Source organism: Chiloscyllium punctatum, chromosome 3 (genome assembly GCF_047496795.1).
Source record: "Chiloscyllium punctatum isolate Juve2018m chromosome 3, sChiPun1.3, whole genome shotgun sequence".
In the NCBI taxonomy this organism is placed as follows: Eukaryota; Metazoa; Chordata; class Chondrichthyes; order Orectolobiformes; family Hemiscylliidae; genus Chiloscyllium; species Chiloscyllium punctatum.
In genome coordinates, this window is record NC_092741.1 from 156,126,554 (window position 1) to 156,145,711 (window position 19,158).

General features: G+C 42.6%; 1 protein-coding gene across 9 annotated transcripts in view; it reads left to right on the top strand.

The window, feature by feature from the left end:
• The first annotated feature begins 231 nt into the window (after positions 1–231).
• The window catches only part of otofa (otoferlin a), a 461,762-nt gene continuing 442,835 nt past the window's right edge, over positions 232–19,158 (top strand). For 8 of the 9 annotated variants that reach the window (XM_072562744.1, XM_072562806.1, XM_072562734.1 and 5 more), the window contains exon 1: positions 233–441. In XM_072562744.1, coding sequence (XP_072418845.1) covers positions 363–441 — 79 coding nt within the window. In that variant the 5' untranslated portion in view covers positions 233–362. Of the gene's footprint in view, positions 442–19,158 lie in introns of all 9 variants that reach the window. The other variant, XM_072562753.1, reaches the window with a different exon arrangement.

A 19,158-nucleotide genomic window follows, 5' to 3' on the forward strand; every position in this document is an offset into this window, starting at 1 on the left:
AGGAAAATGACACACATATAGTTCATTGTGGGCTACATTCCAGCGCCAGGAGCCCGTCCAACACTGATTCAAGCCCCAGAACCAGGTGCAGGCAGAGCCAGGCTTCATGTGGAAACTGCATCAGCTGCAGATTGAATGTATAAATTATTGACAGTAAACATGATCGTGGAATGGTTTCAATAAACAATATCTGTCAGCGATCCCCGAAAGGCGCTATGTTAATGAAGCTTGTGAATTATTAAGAGGATATAGCGAGCCGTGTACAGGGGGATGAGCTGCAGTGAGTTGGACTGAGGGGGTGGAGACGGTGTGCCTTCCCTCGGCTCCAGCTCTTCCCCCTCTCTCTCTCTCTCGGAGAGAGCATGGCTCTCCTGGTGCACTTGAAGACCGTCACCGACCTCCGAGGGAGAGGAGACAGGATCGCCAAAGTCGCGTTCCGAGGTAAGTCCAGATCCAGGGACTTGCATGGGCGGGGGGGGAGAGGGGGAGGCTGCTCTCAGCGGCACACCGTGGGGCAATCCGCAGGGATGGAGGTAGATGGTGCTTCTCAGGTACCAGCAGCAGCTCAGCCAGGTGGAACAGGATCCTGACCCTGCCCTATCCCACCCAGTGCTGCTGGGAATGGAGAAATTACTCATGTGCCTGGGAGCAGGAGACACTGCTCTGTGTGGGTTGGAGTCAGTGTGATCGGCTGCTTGAAGCGAGTTCACTAGTTCTGCTGACTCTGGGGTACTATGGGAGCTGATCTATTCGACTAGATAGACTCACCACGGTGTATAAGCTCCACATTTTGGGTTCACATTAAAACGAATGCTAGTTCTACTTACAGTGCTGGTCAATGGTTATTAATGATGTGGACACAGCTCCCCAGTTTCAATCCCTATTCATTGCACAGCCATCCCAGTCAAAGTGAGAGAAAGCAACTGATACCAATTCCAATCTTTTCCAATTCCTTACGCAGTGGTGGCAGCTCTATTCCTTGGATTGAGAGACTTGGGTTCAAGTGTCAGAACATCCCTCAACAACTGATTAGCAAAATCTTTAAAAATCCTTACTGTTCTTGTGGTGTACTGGTAGCCTCCCTACCTCTAAGCCAGGAGGACTAGGTCCTACCTGCTCTAGAGGTGTGTCAGAACATTCCTGAATTAACAAAAAGATAACTTTCCCTCTTCCAGTCTGGGGAGAGCTGTGAGATTCTGATCTAACTGGTTATTTCGTCCTGTGTTTTTGTTGTTGAATTCCTGGGGTTTTTTTTTGCTGAAACTAATTCTGGCGATGGGCTGGCACTGGGTAAGGGGGTTGGGGTGGGGTTGGGAGCCCGGTACCTGGGTTCCATGACTGGGGCTGAGGGGTTAGGACCAGGGAAGAGGGAACGCTGGTTTTTGAAGTGAATGCAGAGTCCTGGGAGGGATGCTGGGAATCTGAAATGAAACCGGAAAATGCTGGAAAGACTCAGCAAAAGTGGTGCAGGGGATGTTTCCAACCCTTCAGCACTGAGTAAGCGACTGGTCAGTGGTCAGGAATGAAATTCACAGCCGAGATTTTTTTTGGGGGGGGGTGTGGTGAGAAACCCGACAGATTGAAAGAGACTGAATCAGATGCGTGATTGCTGGCTCTCTGATCTGAGGGAATAAGGCACTGGTTGTGTGAGTGAGCGGAAAGAGTTGCAAGAAATGTTCAAATCAAGAAAATTTCCGGTTCCTTTTTAAGTTTATTTTTCACGCGTTCCCCTTTGTGTGGATATGATACAAGGATGGGAACTGTTACTGGCCACTCGTGCACAAATTATGCGTGTACATGTAATACATCAAAACAAGCTGGAAACACTCATTTCACCGAGCGAGAGGACGGGGGGGGGGGGGGGGGGGAGGTGGGGAAGGGTGGGGGGGTGAGATTACCTGAATTTATTCACTCTCGGTCTGCTAGTACGGCCAACAATGTTGTAACCGAAATTATAGCAAAGAACTGGGGAGGCTGGAAATCTGAAACAAAGATAAAACGTTGGAGAGAATGGGCAGCATCTGTGGAGGGAGAAACAGTTAATGTTTCGGGTCCAGTGACCTGAAGGGGAACTCTGCTTTCTTCTCCAGAGATGCTGCCAGACCTGCTGAGTTTCTCCAATATGTTAACCTGTAATTGGAGTAATTCTGCGGTTTGCTTTTCTGGTCATTCTGTGCATAGCTAAGTGAGAACAGCGGAAACAGCAGGGGGGTAGTATCCCAGCGTCAGCAAGTTAATAGAAAGTTCAGTTAAAAGGTTGCTGTCGGGTAACTGTCCCATGAATACGCAGTGGGACTATGACAACATCTTATCAAAACTGAGCGACAGTGTATTGGGGAAAGCACAATCATTTCTATTGTTCACGCCGTCAGATGTTTAGTTCGATAAACTCAGGAACACTTTGATGAAGACTGTAGATTATACACTGAAGCTTCCATCTCGCAGCTGATACTCAGTCATAGCACAGCCCGAGTCCAAAATCGATATCGAGATTAAAAGCCCAGTTTATACTGCGACCCGCTACCACAAGGAGCCGGCTCTGCACATGGATCTCTGTGTAACCAGCTGCTGTGTTGTAAGCTGAAGGGGACAGCCTGCTGATGGTCTTTAAGCACCAATTTGTATTTATACAACACATTTCAGGGTCTTTTGGGTGTCCCAGAAAGCTTCAAAGTAAATTGAATTTTGAAATGTGATAACAGAGGCAATGCGCCATATTTTTAAAAGTGTCTCTTCTACCTCAGTGAGATAAATGACCAGATCATTTGTTTCTGTGGTGCTGAACGAGAATGAAGGTTAACCCGGAAGGTGCAAAAGACCTGTCCGCATGTTCAAAGCGCGCCCTGTGTTTTGGGTTCTATGTGAAGGTCTCAGTGGGACATCTCTGATGAAGGTAGTACTCCACTGAAGCGTCGTTTGAAATTATTTACCCCAGCCTGGGGTCTGACTCAGAGGCAGCAGTGCTACCTAAAATGGTATTTACAAATATTCAATATTGCATTTATATGGTGCCAAGACATTTCACCGAACAAACCAATACATTTGTAATTCTGGTTTTACATGAAGCTGCTGTTGTACAGCACGCATTTAGAAACCCAGGCTGTGTACCAGACACACTCCCCCATTTTGATAATTCTAGCACAATCAGAATGAAGTTCATTAGGGGTTACACTTCTATTTTCACATCCAAATGCATTTGCAACAGTTCCAAAGTGTATAACTGAATCTTTAAAATCCAGAGAAATTACTCATTTTGCTTCATATTACAGTTCAGACAAAAAAGTCAACACAAATATAGTTTGAAATACCTGTGTAATTATTTCTGATTCACAGTTTCATTCTTGTAAGTGTCATTTGTACATGTAAATTATATTGTAAACGCATTACTGAATTCAATGCATCTATAACAGGAACCAGTTAAGGCGAAACTAATCAAAGTGAATAGCATTTTTTTTTCACTAAGATGTTTAGTCAAAATCTGACGGTTCCACAAAAAATTTTCAATGCAATGCCAAAAAATCGATATTTCTATTGACTGGAAACTGAATGAAATTAGTCACATTGGAGGAGTATTTCAAAGGAACATAAGTTGTAAAGCAAAGGAGACAATGGTTCAATGCATGTGTTTAGTACCTGGGGTGGATTGCTGGTTGAGCGAATTTACAGAGTATAGTTTGTGAGTGTCATAACGACATTGGACAAGGGAAGGAATCAGTACACAGTTTCTAACTTGGTCAGACCACCTCTCCCAGAAGGTATTGTAGGCTCAGTGACTCCAGTTCAGCAGAATGCGTTTTTTTATTCATTCACAGGATGTGAGCGTCATTGAATAGGCCAGCATTCAATAGGCCAGCATTCAATGCCATTCATTCCAGAGGCATTTGAGAGCTTGCTGAGTCTGGAGTTACATGTCGACCAGACTGGATAAGAATGGCAGCGTCCCTCCTTAAAGGCGTTAGTGAACCAGATTTTGTTTTACCCAGCAACAGCAATGGTTTTGTGATAAATAAAAAAGCGAAAGAACTGTGGATACTGGAGACAAAGACAAATACAAAAACTGTTAGAAAAGCACAGCAAGGTCTGGCAGCATCTATGGAGAGAATTTAGAGTTAAGATTAGATTCCCTACAGTATGGAAACAGGCCATTTGGCCCAACAAGTCCACACTGACCCTCCAAAAAGTAGCCCACCTAGACCCATTCCCCTACCCTATATTTACCCCTGATTTTGGGTCTGGTGATCCTTATTTAAAGGAAGGGGCACTGGACCCGAAACTTTAACTCTGATTTCTCTCCGGAGATGCTGCCAGATCTGCTGAGCTTTTCCAGCAATTTCTGTTTCAGTCAGTGGTTTCATGGTTATCATTAGACTCTTAATTCCAGGTTTTCATTGAAGTCAAATTCCACCATGGCAGGATTTGAACCCAGGTTCCCAGAACACGACCTGGGTCTCTGGATTAACAGTTTAGTAATAGCAGCACTCGGCCATCATCTCCCAAATGATGAGCAAATACAACTAATATTTCAGATAATAAACCATCCTAACAATGTTAGGAACTGAACATGTAATTAGGATGTAGTTACCATACCTCACAAAGACAATACTTCAAAAATCTTTAATTGGCTGTAAAGTGCTTTGAGACACCTGATGTTGGAAAAGATGCAATATACCATGGCAACAACAACACAGCAGTTTATATGATATAAGCTCTTTAACATAATGGAATGTCCCAAGGTACTTTACAGGAACAGTGCAAAGTGATGTTAAGGAGATAGTCAGTCAGGTGACCACAAGCTTGACCAAAGGAGTAGGCTTTACTCAATGTTTTAAATGAGGCAAATCTGGGGGTCTCAGCAACTGAGGACATGACCATCAATTACAGAGTAATTATAACCAATGATGCACGAGAGATGAAAATCCAAGGGCTGCAGGTACATGTGTTATGAGCAGACCCTGGGCAAGGTCCCTAGTTTGCTATAATCCCAGCTGATACTGGATTAGTAGTGCTGGAAGAACACAGCAGTTCAGGCAGCATCCAACGAGCAGCGAAATCGCTGATTTCGCTGCTCGTTGGATGCTGCCTGAACTGCTGTGCTCTTCCAGCACCACTAATCCAGTATTTGATTTTCAGCATCTGCAGTCATTGTTTTTACCTTATAATCCCAGCTGAGACAGGAGGAGCTAGCTTTCCTTCTTTATTCAAAAGAATAACTCAAAACCAGTATCCCTTCCCTTTCTAATTCCATTTCCGTTTTAAAAGAAGCCAAATTAACCGGTTTTTCTTCAGTTAAGTATGACTTTATTAGTTACTAAAGGAAAAATAAAATGCCACACAGCTACAGACAGATTAGAATGAGAAGTCAGCAAAAAGGTAACAGTTAGAGAGATATATATTCAGGGTTTGGTTTGTCCATCAAAGTAGATTGTGAAATATTGTGGCCATTCAGTTGGATGGTTCTGGTGGCCATGACAGTGACGACTGAGCAGTTGGTCTGGAAATTCTGGGTCCTGCAGATTAGCTGGAAGGAGTCGGTCAGTCTCCTGTTAAATTCTGGCTTTTGATTAATGGCATGCTTCCAGCTATCAGAAGGAGATTTTCCAAACTTTTTCCTTTCATGCACAGGGATGTCTTGATTCTTGATTCTAACATTCATAGCATATTCTAGCCCAGTCCCACTCGCACTCCAGCACAAACACACCAAGCCAGAGGTGAAGGTGTTCATGTAACCCCCTCTCTTGTATATTCCTGTCAGGGGAGAATGTATTCATGTATTTCTCCCAGACTGCTTTCTTTTATCTCACATTATCTCCAATGTAAAGGGACGTGACTCACAAGATGTCGTTCAGAATGTGCATTGCATGTCAGATTTCTCTGAAATTTTAGAACATTCCCTGGCGTCCCTTGAGACTGGGTGAACCGCACACAGGAGATTTCCAGGCAGTCAGTGAATCACATTCTCAGCCAACCCTGGCTTGTTGGTCCTTTTCTTAAGAACCAAGTAATCATAAAATTTCTATGCATCCATGAGTAAATCAGGGCTGTGATCATTGCCATGACAACCATTGCCATGGTTGTGGGGCTGAAATAGGGATAGAAAAATCATGGAAGGATTTGAAAACAATTCAGAATTTAAAATCAAGATATTAGTTGATCAGGAGCCAATGTAGTTTAGTGTGCACAGGGTTGGTAGAGGAATTGGAATTTAAAATATGGGCAGCAAAGATTTAATGAAATCAAAGTTTAAAGGTAGAGCATGTGAGGCAGGCCAGAACTCTGAAGTCTAAAGGCATGGAGGAAGGTATCAGCAGCAGATAGCCAGCAGCGAGGTGAAGTCACACAATGTTACAGAAATGAACAGAGGTTGTCTTACTGAAGGCATGAGGATTGGTCAGCAGTTTCTTGTCAGGGTCAAATGTGATATTAACGATGAAAAAGACTGACAATCCAAGACTGTTCCAAGGAAGTGAGTGAAGTCTGTAGCTAGGAAGTGGAGTTTGGAACTGGAATACAGGCTTTGGAACTGAAAAACATTTATGCTCAACCAGTACTGGATATTGGAAATCAAACAAATGGATCATGTTGGCACAGGGCAGCATCTGGATAAGAGGTAGAAGCAACCGAGAATAGAACTTTGAGAGCAGCAGAGATAATGGAGGTGGAGCAGGAAGAGAAGACACTGCAAACAATTCTCTGGCTGTCATAAATTCATATCTTTTTTCTATATGTCATCACTATCATGATTTTATGACAGAAACTCATTTTTAATGTATGTCATGTTTTAGGACTTTGATTTTGTGCTATTTTCTGTTCAATGCTTAAGATATATGTTTCAGACAAACTTCAAAGGAAATCCCAAATTCCAGAATATATTCTCAATCATCTAATAATGAAGTAAAAAGCAAAGCACCCCCAGGAAATCCCATTTCAAGTTGCCTGGACATGATTTTATGCCATGTCCTCATTTTTCTAGGAAGGTGGAATATTTCAGAAGACACCAAATAGAGTGCAGATCTCTGCTATATTGTGTTAATTCAGAAACAAAAATATATATTGCTGGAAAAGCTTAGCAGGTCCTGCAGCATCTATGGAGAGAAATCAGTGAATGTTTCAGATCGAGTGACCCTTCCTCAGACACATTAGCAGTTGACTGTGTTAACTCAGCACCATTACAATGGCACTGCTCTTCCTTGAGACTTTCCCTTGTCAGATCGATGCTCTATTACTATAAGACTAAGAAAAGATTCCTTTTCATAAGTGGCACAGTGGCTCAGTAGTTAGCACTTCTGCCTCACAGCACCAGGGACCCAGGTTCGATTCCAACCTTGAGCTGTTTACACATTCTCCCTGTGTCTGCATGGGTTTCCTCCGGGTGCTGTAGTTTCCTCCCAGAGTCCAAAGATGTGCAGGTCAGGTGAATTGGTCGTAGTAAATTGCACCATAGTGTCCAGGGAAGTCCAAGCTAGGTGCATTTGCCTTGTAGAATACAGGGTTACAGGGATAGGGTAGGAGATTAATCTGGATGAAAGTGAGGAATGCAGATGTTGGAGATCAGCGTCTAGATTAGAGTGGTGCTGGAAAAGCACAGCAGGTCAGGCAGCATCCGAGGAGCAGGAAAATCGATGTTTCGGGCAAAAACCCTTAATCAGGATTGAGGCAGGGAGCCTCTGGGGTGGAGAGATTTTTCTGCCTCATTCCTGATGAAGGACTCTTGCCTGAAACATCGATTTTCCTGCTCCTTGGATGCTGCCTGACCTGCTGTGCTTTTCCAGCACCACTCTAATCTAGACAGGAGATGAATCTGGTGGGATGCTCTTTGGAGGGTTGGTACAGATGCAATGGGCTAATTCGCCTGCTCTCACACTGTAGGGATTTCAGGGTTTCTATGAACTTTCATCTCACTATAGTAGCTTTTGGCCAATCCATACGAACATACAAGCATACAAAATAGGAGCAGAAGCAGACAGTGCAGGACCTTGGACTTGTTCCACCCTTCAATAAGAGCATGACCCATCTGTCTGTGTTTATAATTCCCATTCACCTCAATAATCGTGGACTTCATTGTAACTATATTGTCTGTGAAGTATTGCTCACGGGAACCCAATGCAACAGAGGAGTTTTGTCTTAGATTGACAGTGACATTTGATTCATTAACTTTGTTAGAGTATGTAAAGGATGAAGTCTCATGATAGCCAGGCTCTCTGAGTTTGACTCCAACACATAGGATTTGTTGGCCAATAAAGGTACACAGTTGCTGTACTGAGGCCAAACAGGTCAATTATCAGCCTGTGTGAGTTACTTCATTTCAAATGTAGTGATTATTTTTAGAAAAGATTGTTGGATATCCGTTCCAATATAGAACATAGAACAATACAGCACAGTACAGGCCCTTCAGCCCATGATGTTGTGCTGAGCATTTATCTTAATCAAAGATTAACCTAACCTACACACCCCTCAATTTACTGCCATCCCTGTGCTTATCCAGCAGTCCCTAATGTCTCTGACTCTACTACCACTGCTGGCAGTGCATTCCACACACCCACCACTCTCTGTGTAAAGATCCTACCTCTGACATATCCCCTAAACCTTCCTCCAATCACCTTAAAATTATGACCCCTCATGACAGCCATCTCTGCCCTGGGGAAAAGTCTCTGGCTATCTACTCTATCTATGCTTCTCATTATCTTGTACACCTCTATCAAGTCACCTCTCTTCCTTCTTTCTCCAGTGTGAAAAGCCTGAGTTCACTCAACCTTTCTTCATAAGACATGCCCTCCAATCCAGGCAGCATCCTGGTAAATCTCCTCTGCACCCTCCCTAAAGCATCTCCATCCTTCCTAGAATGAGGCGACCAGAACTGGACACAATATTCCAAGTGAAATCTAACCAGGGTTTTAGAGTTGCAGCAAAACCTCGCGGCTCTTAAATTCAATCCCCGATAATGAAAGCCAAAACAACATACGCCTTCTTAACAACCCTATCAACTTGGGTGGCAACTGTGAGGGATCTATGTACTTGGACCCTAAGATCCTGCTGTTCACCTCACTGCCAAGAATCCTGTCTTTAACCCTCTATTCAGCATTCAAATTCAACCTTCCAAAATGAATCACTTCACATTTATCCAAGCTGAACTGCATCTGCTATTTCTCAGACCAGCTCTGCATCCTGTCAATGTCCTGTTGTAGTGTGCAACAGCCCTCGACACTATCTACAACACCACCGACCTATGTGTCATCAGCAAATTTATTAACCCACCCTTCCATTTCTTCATCCAAGTCATTTGTAAAAACTACAAAGAGTAGAGGCCCAAGAACAGAGCCCTGTGGGACACCACTGGTCACCAACCTCCAGGCAGAATACTTTCCATCCACTACCACTTGCTGTCTTCTTTCGGCCAGCCAATTCTGTATCCAGACAGACACATTTCCCTGTATCCTATACCTCCCAACTCTCTGAATGAGCCTACCATGGGGAACCATATCAAATGCCTTACTGAAATCCATATACACCACATCCACTGCTCGATCTTTGTCACATGTCTCATCACATCCTCAAAGAACTCATGACCTGTCCCTCACAAAGCCATGCTGACTATCTTTAATCAAACTATGTTTTTCCAAGTAATCATAAATCTTATCTCTCAGGATCCTTTCATGTACCTTGCTTACCACAGATGTAAGACTGGTTGGACTATAATTCCCAGGAATATCCCTATTCCCTTTCTTGAACAAAGGAACAACATTCACCTCCCTCCATTCAGCCGTTACTACTTCCGTGCAGAGTGAGGATGCAAAGATCATTGCGAGAGGCGCAGCAATCTCATTCCTCACTTCCCGTAGTAACCTTGGATGTAGCTGGTCCAGCCCTGACGACCTATCTATTTTGAAGCTTCCCAGAATTTCCAGCACATCCACTTTCTTAATATCAATCTGTTCAAGCCTATGAACCTGGTCCATGGTGTTCTCACTATCAACAAGGTCGCTCGCTCCAGTGAATACTGAAGCAAAAAAATTCAAGGGCTTCCCCTACCTCTTCAGACTCCTACCCCATCTCTGATCTTTCTCTTATTCCTCACGCACATGTGGAACACCTTTGGGTTATTCCTAATCCTTTCCGCCAAAGCCTTTACATGCCCCCTCCTAGCACTCCTCAGTACATTTCCTAGCTACCCTGTGGCAGATCCTTGCATCCACAACCTTAGGTAAGCTTTCTTCTTCCTTTTGACGAGAAGCTCCTCTGCTCTTGTCATCCGAGGCTCCTTCACCTTACCATTCCTTGCCTGTCTCAGTGGGACAAAGTTATCTAACACTCACAACAAGTGCTCCTTAAACAGCCTCCACATTTCTGTTGTGCATTTCCCGTAGAATTATTGTTCCCAATTTATATCCACAGCTCCTGTCTAATAGCAGTATAGTTTCCCCTCCCCCAATAAAACACCTTTCCATACCGTCAGTTCCTTTCCCTCTCCATGGCTGTGGTAAACGTGAGGCAGTTGTGGTCACTGTCACCAAAATGCTCTCCCACTGAGAGATCTGACACCTGGCCTGGCTTATTGCCTAGCACCAAATCCAATATGGCCTCCCCCCTCCTCCCCCAGTCGGCCTATCTACATATTGAATGAGGAATCCTTCCTGGCCACACCTGACAAAATCGTCTCCATCCAGACCATCTGCATGGAGGACGTTCCAATCAATCCTCCCTGTTCCTTTGAAAAGATCATAATGATTCCAGTAATAGCTGTAAATCACAAGATGCAGTGAGAGGGGAACTCAGTGCAATTTTAATTACTAGGAAAGTGGCATGAAGTAAAGTAATGGAGATCAAGACACCCTAGTGTGTGAATTCTTTGTTATTTACTACTCATCTCATGCCATCTGCCATTCTGTAGATGTGCCACCCTATCTACCTATTGCCCTTCACGTATTACTGTTTGAGTTTGTTATGTCTGTGATTCAGCTCACGTCATGCAGTTCATTTTATTCTGAGGCTGTTCAGTATCTTCAGGCTGTAGTGTGACTCTGTTGGTGTAACAGGACATTCAATGAACATGCTTTCTCCACATTCCATAGAGATATTCCCCAGTGAGATATCTCAAATGAGTAACTTTCACAACTGGTTATCAATAAGAAAAATATTGTATAAAGTGATATTGCACTGGCATAATATATATTTAAGCATTAAAACATGAACATGAAACATTCAACACTTATATTGGATGATGATAATTTTTCAATCCTACTGAGCAATTCCTGTATAATATTGAACACCTTGAAGAGAAATCTGATTGGAAATAGATTATGTTCTGATTTTTTTTTATTTTTCAAAGAAGATTGCTGGGCATGTGTGAGAGAGAGAGAGTGTGTGTGAGAGTGTGTGTGTGTGAGTGTGTGAGAGAGAGAGTGTGTGTGTGAGTGTCTGTATAAGAGAGTGTGGGTGTGTGTGAGTGTGTGTGTGTGAGTGTGTGTGTGAGTGTGTGTGTGTGAGTGTGTGTGTGAGAGAGTGTGTGTGAGAAAGTGTGTGTGAGAGATTGTGTGTGTGAGAGAGAGTATGTGTGCGTGAGTGTGTGTGTGTGTGAGAGTGTGTGTGTGAGAGAGTGTGTGAGAGAGTGTGTGTGAGAGAGAGTGTGTGTGAGAGAGAGAGTGTGTGTGTGTGAGAGTGTGTGAGTGTGTGTGTGTGTGAATGTGTGTGAGAGAGTGTGTGTGAGAAAGTGTGTGTGAGAGATTGTGTGTGTGAGAGAGAGTATGTGTGCGTGAGTGTGTGTGTGTGTGAGAGTGTGTGTGTGAGAGAGTGTGTGAGAGAGTGTGTGTGAGAGAGAGTGTGTGTGAGAGAGAGAGTGTGTGTGTGTGAGAGTGTGTGAGTGTGTGTGTGTGTGAATGTGTGTGAGAGAGTGTGTGTGAGAGAGTGTGTGTGAGTGTGTGTGTGAGTGTGTGAGAGAGTGTGTGTGAGAGAGTGTGTGTGAGAGTGTGTGTGAGTGAGTGTGTGTGTGTGTGAGAGTGAGTGTGTGTGAGAGAGTGTGTGAGAGAGTGTGTGTGAGAGAGTGTGTGTGTGTGCGTGCATGTTTGCTTATTTTACAAATTTGTTATTGCAATTAGAAAGTAAATAAATAGTTGACAAAACCATTAAATTGCTGTTGAAGGATAACAATTGGAATATTACAGGGCTTTCAATTGAAATTACTGTGTGAAAAACCATGTAATACAAATGTACAAACCAAAAGAAACCTGTAGGGCTAGTTTCCCAAAATGCATTTGATTGGTGCAGACACATAATTCCTGCCCATTTAATAATAGCAGAAAGTCATGAGCAACTCTGTAATATATGATGGTTGAAACTCCTCACTGGCAGTACACATCCTGAAAGCCAGCCCTTATTGTAAAAGTGTTTACAAAGAGTGTATTGGGTTTTATTGTTCTTCTACATAGGATAATTAAAATAAATTTAATTTCCGGGTGTATTGTTGAGTTTGGTGTCCTGAGACATCATTTAGGTAGTGCAACGCTATCCAAACTGTACTCCCTGCACCAACCAGAGCTGACAAAGCTCAAATGCAGCCAATTAAAACCAGCAACTGAATTTTATTCAGCTTAATCTCTGATTTGCTCTGGTCCTAGCCATGGACCTGGAAATTTGGATAGGGCTATTTTTAGTACTATTCCAAATCAAAGCACCAAGAATATGTGGTTTGAGAATGAAACAGATTAATGGGATATTTGATGTTTGTTTTAGATTTGGCTTTGATGCTCTATGATCTTCAGCCAAGCAGTCCATGAAGAGAAAAGAAATGAACATCCTTGATGTAAAATATGTTAGAAAGCATTCTGTTGTATAAAAGTACAACCCCATTGCAGATCAAAGAAAAACATTCTTTGATTTTTGTTTTTGCTCATGACAATTGGATGGTTCATCTGATTTCGGGATGTGCTATGAGTGGTGTGGCATTATCAAACTCGCAACAAAAGGAATTACAAAACATTACAGTCCATTTGGCCCATCAAGTCTGTTCTGGTGTTTCCCTTCATAAACCATCAAGTGTAATTCCATTCATCTGTTTTTAAAGAAATATATTTTTGGACGTTGCAAGAGGAAGTGGCAGAGGCTGGTACAATTGCAACAGTTAAAAGACATCTGGATGGTATATGAATAGGAAGGATTTAGAGGGATGTGGGCCAAGCGGTGGCAAATGGGACTAGATTAGGTTAGATTATCTGATTGGCATGGACGAGTTGAACCAAAAGGTCTGTTTCCGTGCTGTACATTTCTATGACTGTATGACTATATATTGTGTTTCAACATGTTAGCAATTTAGGAATTTTTAATATTTTTGCACCACCCTCTGTCATAATATATTTCCCTTTAACTTTCCTTATAATTACTTTAAATGGTTTGCATATTTGCTGCCATTTGAATAACAAGTAGAAGCAATCGACAATGGTTTCCCTGATTATAACCCTTCCTAATGTCAAAGGCTTCTATTCGGACATTCATTCACATTTCCATCTTCATTAACAGACTCCTACGTTATAGTGCCTGTAGGGGGTTTGTAGACTATTCTGCCTTTCCTTAATATTTCTTGTGTTAATTCATGGAGTCCGCCTCTCCCAGTCAAAGACCATTTCTTGTTATTGTGTGTATTCCATCTATACTAACAAAGTTTCTCCACCACTCTTTCCTTTCTGACCCTCCTTTCACAAAGTTGCATACCCTGAATATTTAGTTCTCAGCTTTGATCTCCTTGTAACCATTTTTCTTTCATGGCGATATGACCATATCCTTTTACTTCTATCTGTGTTGTTATAAAATTTACCTTGATCTGAATACTAAGTGCATTCAAATAATAGGCCATTAATTTTGCCTTTTTACCACTTCTTCCTCCTTTGTCCCTATGGGTTGCTGTTTTTCTGTGTGTGTGCACTGTCCTTCCCATCCCACTCCAGGTATTGTTATCGAAGTAGCTGCCCTATAATCCTGCTGTCTATCTTCCCCTCTCCCAAATTCCCCTCCTTTACATAGATCAAGGCCCTTTGTACAACCCTTGTTATTGGATTCACCAGGGCACTGGCCCCAAACCCAACCTAAAGCCCCCGAGGTCCAATATTCATTGGGGTCTTCACCATGGGACTGGTCGTAAATCTGGCATCGCCCCCTACAGACCTCTTAGGAAAGTGCAGGGAAAGCCAATCTGAATGTCAGCTTTCGATGGTGGGCTCTCCCTTCACCAAACAATGGAAGTTCCACTGGTGACGATTCAACCTAGCCACAACCCATTACAACACTGGGCCAAGATCATTTTAGCCCTTTGGCCAGCTACCAACTTTCCTTCCAATTGTCTGAAAGAACCGTGGATGCTGGAAATCAGAAACAAAACCAGAAATTGCTAGAGAAATTTAGCAGGTCTGGCAGCATCTGTAAATAGAGAAACAGAGATAATGTTTTGGGTGCCAGTGACCTTTCTTTAGACCTTTCTGAAGTATGGTGCCTGGATCCAAATTGCTAGCTCTCCTTTTTTCTCCACAACATCTATTTGTTGTTGATGGGGAATTACCTCATGTGTTCGAGCTAATAGTGCTTCTCTGCAATGTTTTAGCAATGCTTTGGCAGGAATTCTAACAGTTCCTGATACTTCATTATTGTGACAATGCTATGGCTTTAAGAAGTTATTTAGTCCTTTTATTTTGAAGAGAGCTTTTAAGGCAGAGGTAATGAGCAGTCTACCAGAACCACAAAAGTAAACTTTTTAAAGTTGAAACAATAGAAACAGCCTGAAGGGGTGTGGTCAAGCTCTCACAGAACCAGGATCTTTGGTTTAGCTTTCAGCAGAAATTGGGGTTGTGAAAAGTTACCACCTCTCTATTCCCTACTGCTGAAGCTGGAGTTCTCTCTCCGTCTTTCTCAGAATTAGTTTCTAATGTTCTTTCCTCCTGTATTGGCTGTTTCTATTGTTCCAACTTTTAAAAAATCCCCAAGGCCTCAAAGATTGTTTACTCTAGTGGTTCTGGTAGATTGCTCTGCACATCTGCCTTAAAACCTCTCTTCAGAAAAAAGGACAAAATGTCTTCTTAAAGCCATAGCATTGTCACAATAATCTTTCACTGTCAAGTAGACTTTTCTTCTTTGTGCTAGTTAGGGTCATGCTGAGATGACAGTGGTACCTCACTGTGGGATGGAATCAAGGTGAAGACTGAGCTTGGTGAAGTGCTCCTTCCAGTGGGCACCAATGATCTCCTTGTCCTTAATGAGCCCTTCTCTGTTCGTGGCCCAGCAGTGGGGTGGGGCTTTGGATTTGAGGACCAAAGACAGTCTTGACAGCACTAAATAAATCATGTACATTGTGATAGTCAGCTGACTGCTACATCATAATAATATGCACACTGGCAGACTAATAATATATCTTCCTGCTGATCCAACAATGTAAAATGTTTAAGTGTTCCTCTAGAGGAACAGTATTGGCATTTAAGATGGGTGATGCCAATTCATGGGAAATCAGATCCATTGGAAGCAAGAAGCTTGTCTTGTGTAGACTGCACCACACTGTGATAGCTTCCTGGGTAAATCTCCTGTAAGATGAATAAAGGGATGTTTGCAATTATTCTAGTGTAAAGTTTCGGCACAGAGTGTATGTTCTTCATTCCTTTTGGAGTATATCACTTGAATGGAGGTAAAGTTGTACTCCTTCATTAACAACCATGTATTGGATCACATTGACCTCATTACTATCTGACTGGAGTCCATAAACTGCCTTATTCCAGGGACGCATGGATCTTCATTGATATGTCTCAGTGCCATGAGTGGAATGTTGGAAACATGTTTCATGTTGTACCTTGCTGCTGTGGAGCATTGTGCTGCAGTTTGGGTTTCCCTGGCACCTTTTAGTCCAATGTCCTCCTGTACAACATAACTTGCATGTGTCACAAGGTTCTGGGATATTTATCTTGGTGCGGAACCAAGTTACACCTCACACGAGGTTAGGATGTTTAATTCACTTTTGACAGCTGGAATAATTGTTGTCGTATCGAGCACCTGAAGGTTCTGTTGATCACAATAATGGTTTCAAAAATGCACCTTCATCCGCCTAAAAAATTATTTCCTTTTGTCTCAAAGTGTTTCTTTAAATAACTTATACAGGGTATAGGAGCAATTACCAGTTCCACTAGCCTTTCAACTACATTAGCTTTGGTGAAATTCCATTCCACACCATTGCATCAGCACCTTCATATCAATCAGCTAATTGCTTCACTTATCAGTTATATGACATGAACTCAAACCTGTTTACCCTAAAGTTGACTCAAACTGTAAGCTGGTCTTCAAAAACTGGAAACATTTGTCAGGATCTTTATGGTCAGCATTCACAATATCCAAGGAATAAAATCTCCTTAATCCTTCATTCTCCAGGTCAATAAGGAGTTTGACTGCCTTCCTTCCATTCTCAGCTGTTAATCAATAGTCAAGATTTATTCTTTGTCAAACTAGCTGTAATTTGACAGATTGTCAGTGAGGTGCCAAACCATGCCTAGATCTTTGTTTTCTATCTTTAATTTGAAGCTCTGTGTACTTTAAATTGGTAATTTAAAGGATCTGTGCTGCAGGAAAAGAGCAGCAGGCCAGGCAGCATCCATGAGTGTCAATAATTCCAGCATAAGCCCGTCGTCGTTCCTGAAGAAGGGCTTATACCCGAAACGTCAATTCTCCTGCTCGTTGGATGCTGCCTGACCTGCTGCGCTTTTCCAGCAACACACTTTCCAGCTCTGATCTCCAGCATCTGCAGTCCTCACTTTCTCCTAACATAAAGAATGTGTATTGCAGTGTAATGCTTATTGTTTTTTATTCTTTCCTTCTCTTTTGTTACCCCCAAATTGTTGCTGCTTTAAAAGAAGTTGAACAGTTCTCTCTAACTCATCAAGGTAAAAACAATGACTGCAGATGCTGAAAACCAAATACTGGATTAGTGGTGCTGGAAGAGCACAGCAGTTCAGGCAGCATCCAACGAGCAGAGAAATCGACGTTTCGGGCAAAAGCCCAATGAAGGGCTTATGCCTGAAACGTCGATTTCTCTGCTCGTTGGATGCTGCCTGAACTGCTGTGCTCTTCCAGCACCACTAATCCAGTCTCTCTAACTCATGTCAATGCCAAAAGCTAGATCGGACTGACATCACATGTGCACCACTTCAAAACACAAGATGGCTGAATCAACAAATGCCTGGACACAGGAAAAGCTTTAGTAACACAGAGAGTGGTTTTGTTCAGGGTTCTGCCTGCACCTAGCCTGACGATTGTTTGATTAATTTGGAGCTGTCCTGTGCTACTGGCAAGACCTTTTTTTCTTGCCGTACATAAAACAAACCTTTCTGTTTTTTTTGAAGAGATAGAACTCACAAATGTTTCTTCTCTGTTGAGGCTACTGTGTTTCAGAATGGTTTGGAGCACTTTTGATTTGTTTGTTGCTTGTAAATGTCAGCCCAGAACACATCTAGATTAGTAAAAATGTTTTCAAAAACTTAACTCAGAAAAGCATCTGCAAAGCTGCCCCTGCTGCTGTCTGCCTTGTAGGGCCAACTAGCTGCCAATGACTAGCTCTCACCACTAGTTTCTTGTGTCGAACAACACTGCCAGTATGATGTGTTCTCAGTGCTTCTCTATATGATAAACCCTGTAAAATGTCTTCTTTTGTTCAGTCATGGGATGTGATCATTGCTAACTGAGCTAGCATTATTGCCAATTGCTATTTACCCGTGAGAAGTTAGGGAGGAGCTGTCTTCTTGAACCATTATAAACCCTTTGGATACATCACAATGACTGAGTTCTTGTTGAGACCAATATCTTGAAATTTGTTAACAGCAGTAACTATGTGCACAGCTATAAAATATCATGCTTACACATAGTTTGGGTTCTGCACAAATTGATATGCAACTCCAGTACATGAGTGTAATACCTCACATGGCTGATTGACATTCAGCACTAACTCCATTGCAATGTGCGGTGAAGATGAAGTGAGGACCTTGGATGCTGGAAGGTTATCTAACTGCCTTGAAAGTAAATTGCCTTTCTGGCCCATAATTTGTGCAAATTCAGAAGTCACACAGTACCAGGAAGTGACTTCACCTGACGAAGGAGTGGCACTCTGAAAACTTATAGTTTTAAATAAACCTGTTGGACTATAACCTGATTTCTGACTTTGTCCACCCTAGTCCAACACTGGCACCTCCACATTATACAATCTGTGCAGCAATACACTATTGAATACTGCTCTAAAGATGCCCTGGAGTTGTGACGACAATGGGATCAATGTCAATGTTTGTGCCAATCCTGCTGCTGAATACAGATACAAGTGGAACCCGAGCACCTTCAATCACAATGTTCAATGAATAATCTCCTAAGGTTGCTTCTTTTGCAACCACTGGCACTTTATTAGCAGTGAGTGAGCCCTGTACTGCCATAGAAGTCTGTCTGATAAACCTGTCTGATGGTCTCCCTGTGGGCTTAGATGGTGCCCTCTAACTTGGGTACTGTATAGTCTCACCCACCAGATCCACGCCTCCACCAACCAACCAACCTGACCCTTCACCATGGCTTCCCTGACAGGGTCCTAGTGAGACCAGACTCCACCCGACCTTGTGCAGGGGCAGTGTCCATCTCTGTACCCTCTCTGCTGGGCACAGCACAGTCAGTGTCTCCCATTCCTGTTGACAGCACTGAGAATGAAGACACCTTCCAATTGACGGGCTACAGTCCTTCAAAGAGACAAACCAGATGGCTCTACTTTGCACATAGAGGTTCCCAAACTGACTTGGGCAGGGTTAAACTTGCAGCTTTGAAGCCTGCCCCCAAAGCCCCTACACCCTCACCATCCTGAGTATATTCAGAATTCTGTGTGAGAAACTCCTTTCATAATTGCTAACATACACACAACGTATTGATAAATCGTAAATAGCATGTACATATGAACTGTACTGATTGATATAAGTTTTGCTTGGGTTATTTATATTCCACCATAGCTGAAATGGAATAATCTCCTGTTTGAGATTAACATGTTCTCATTTGAAAGAATGGAAGAGCAGATTTCATATTGACATGTGCCAACTGTTTGGCATATACGATGGTATTGACACTGTGTCTAAACAGATTTTAAACTGATATCTTTTCATTATATCTTTCAATGACATTCCA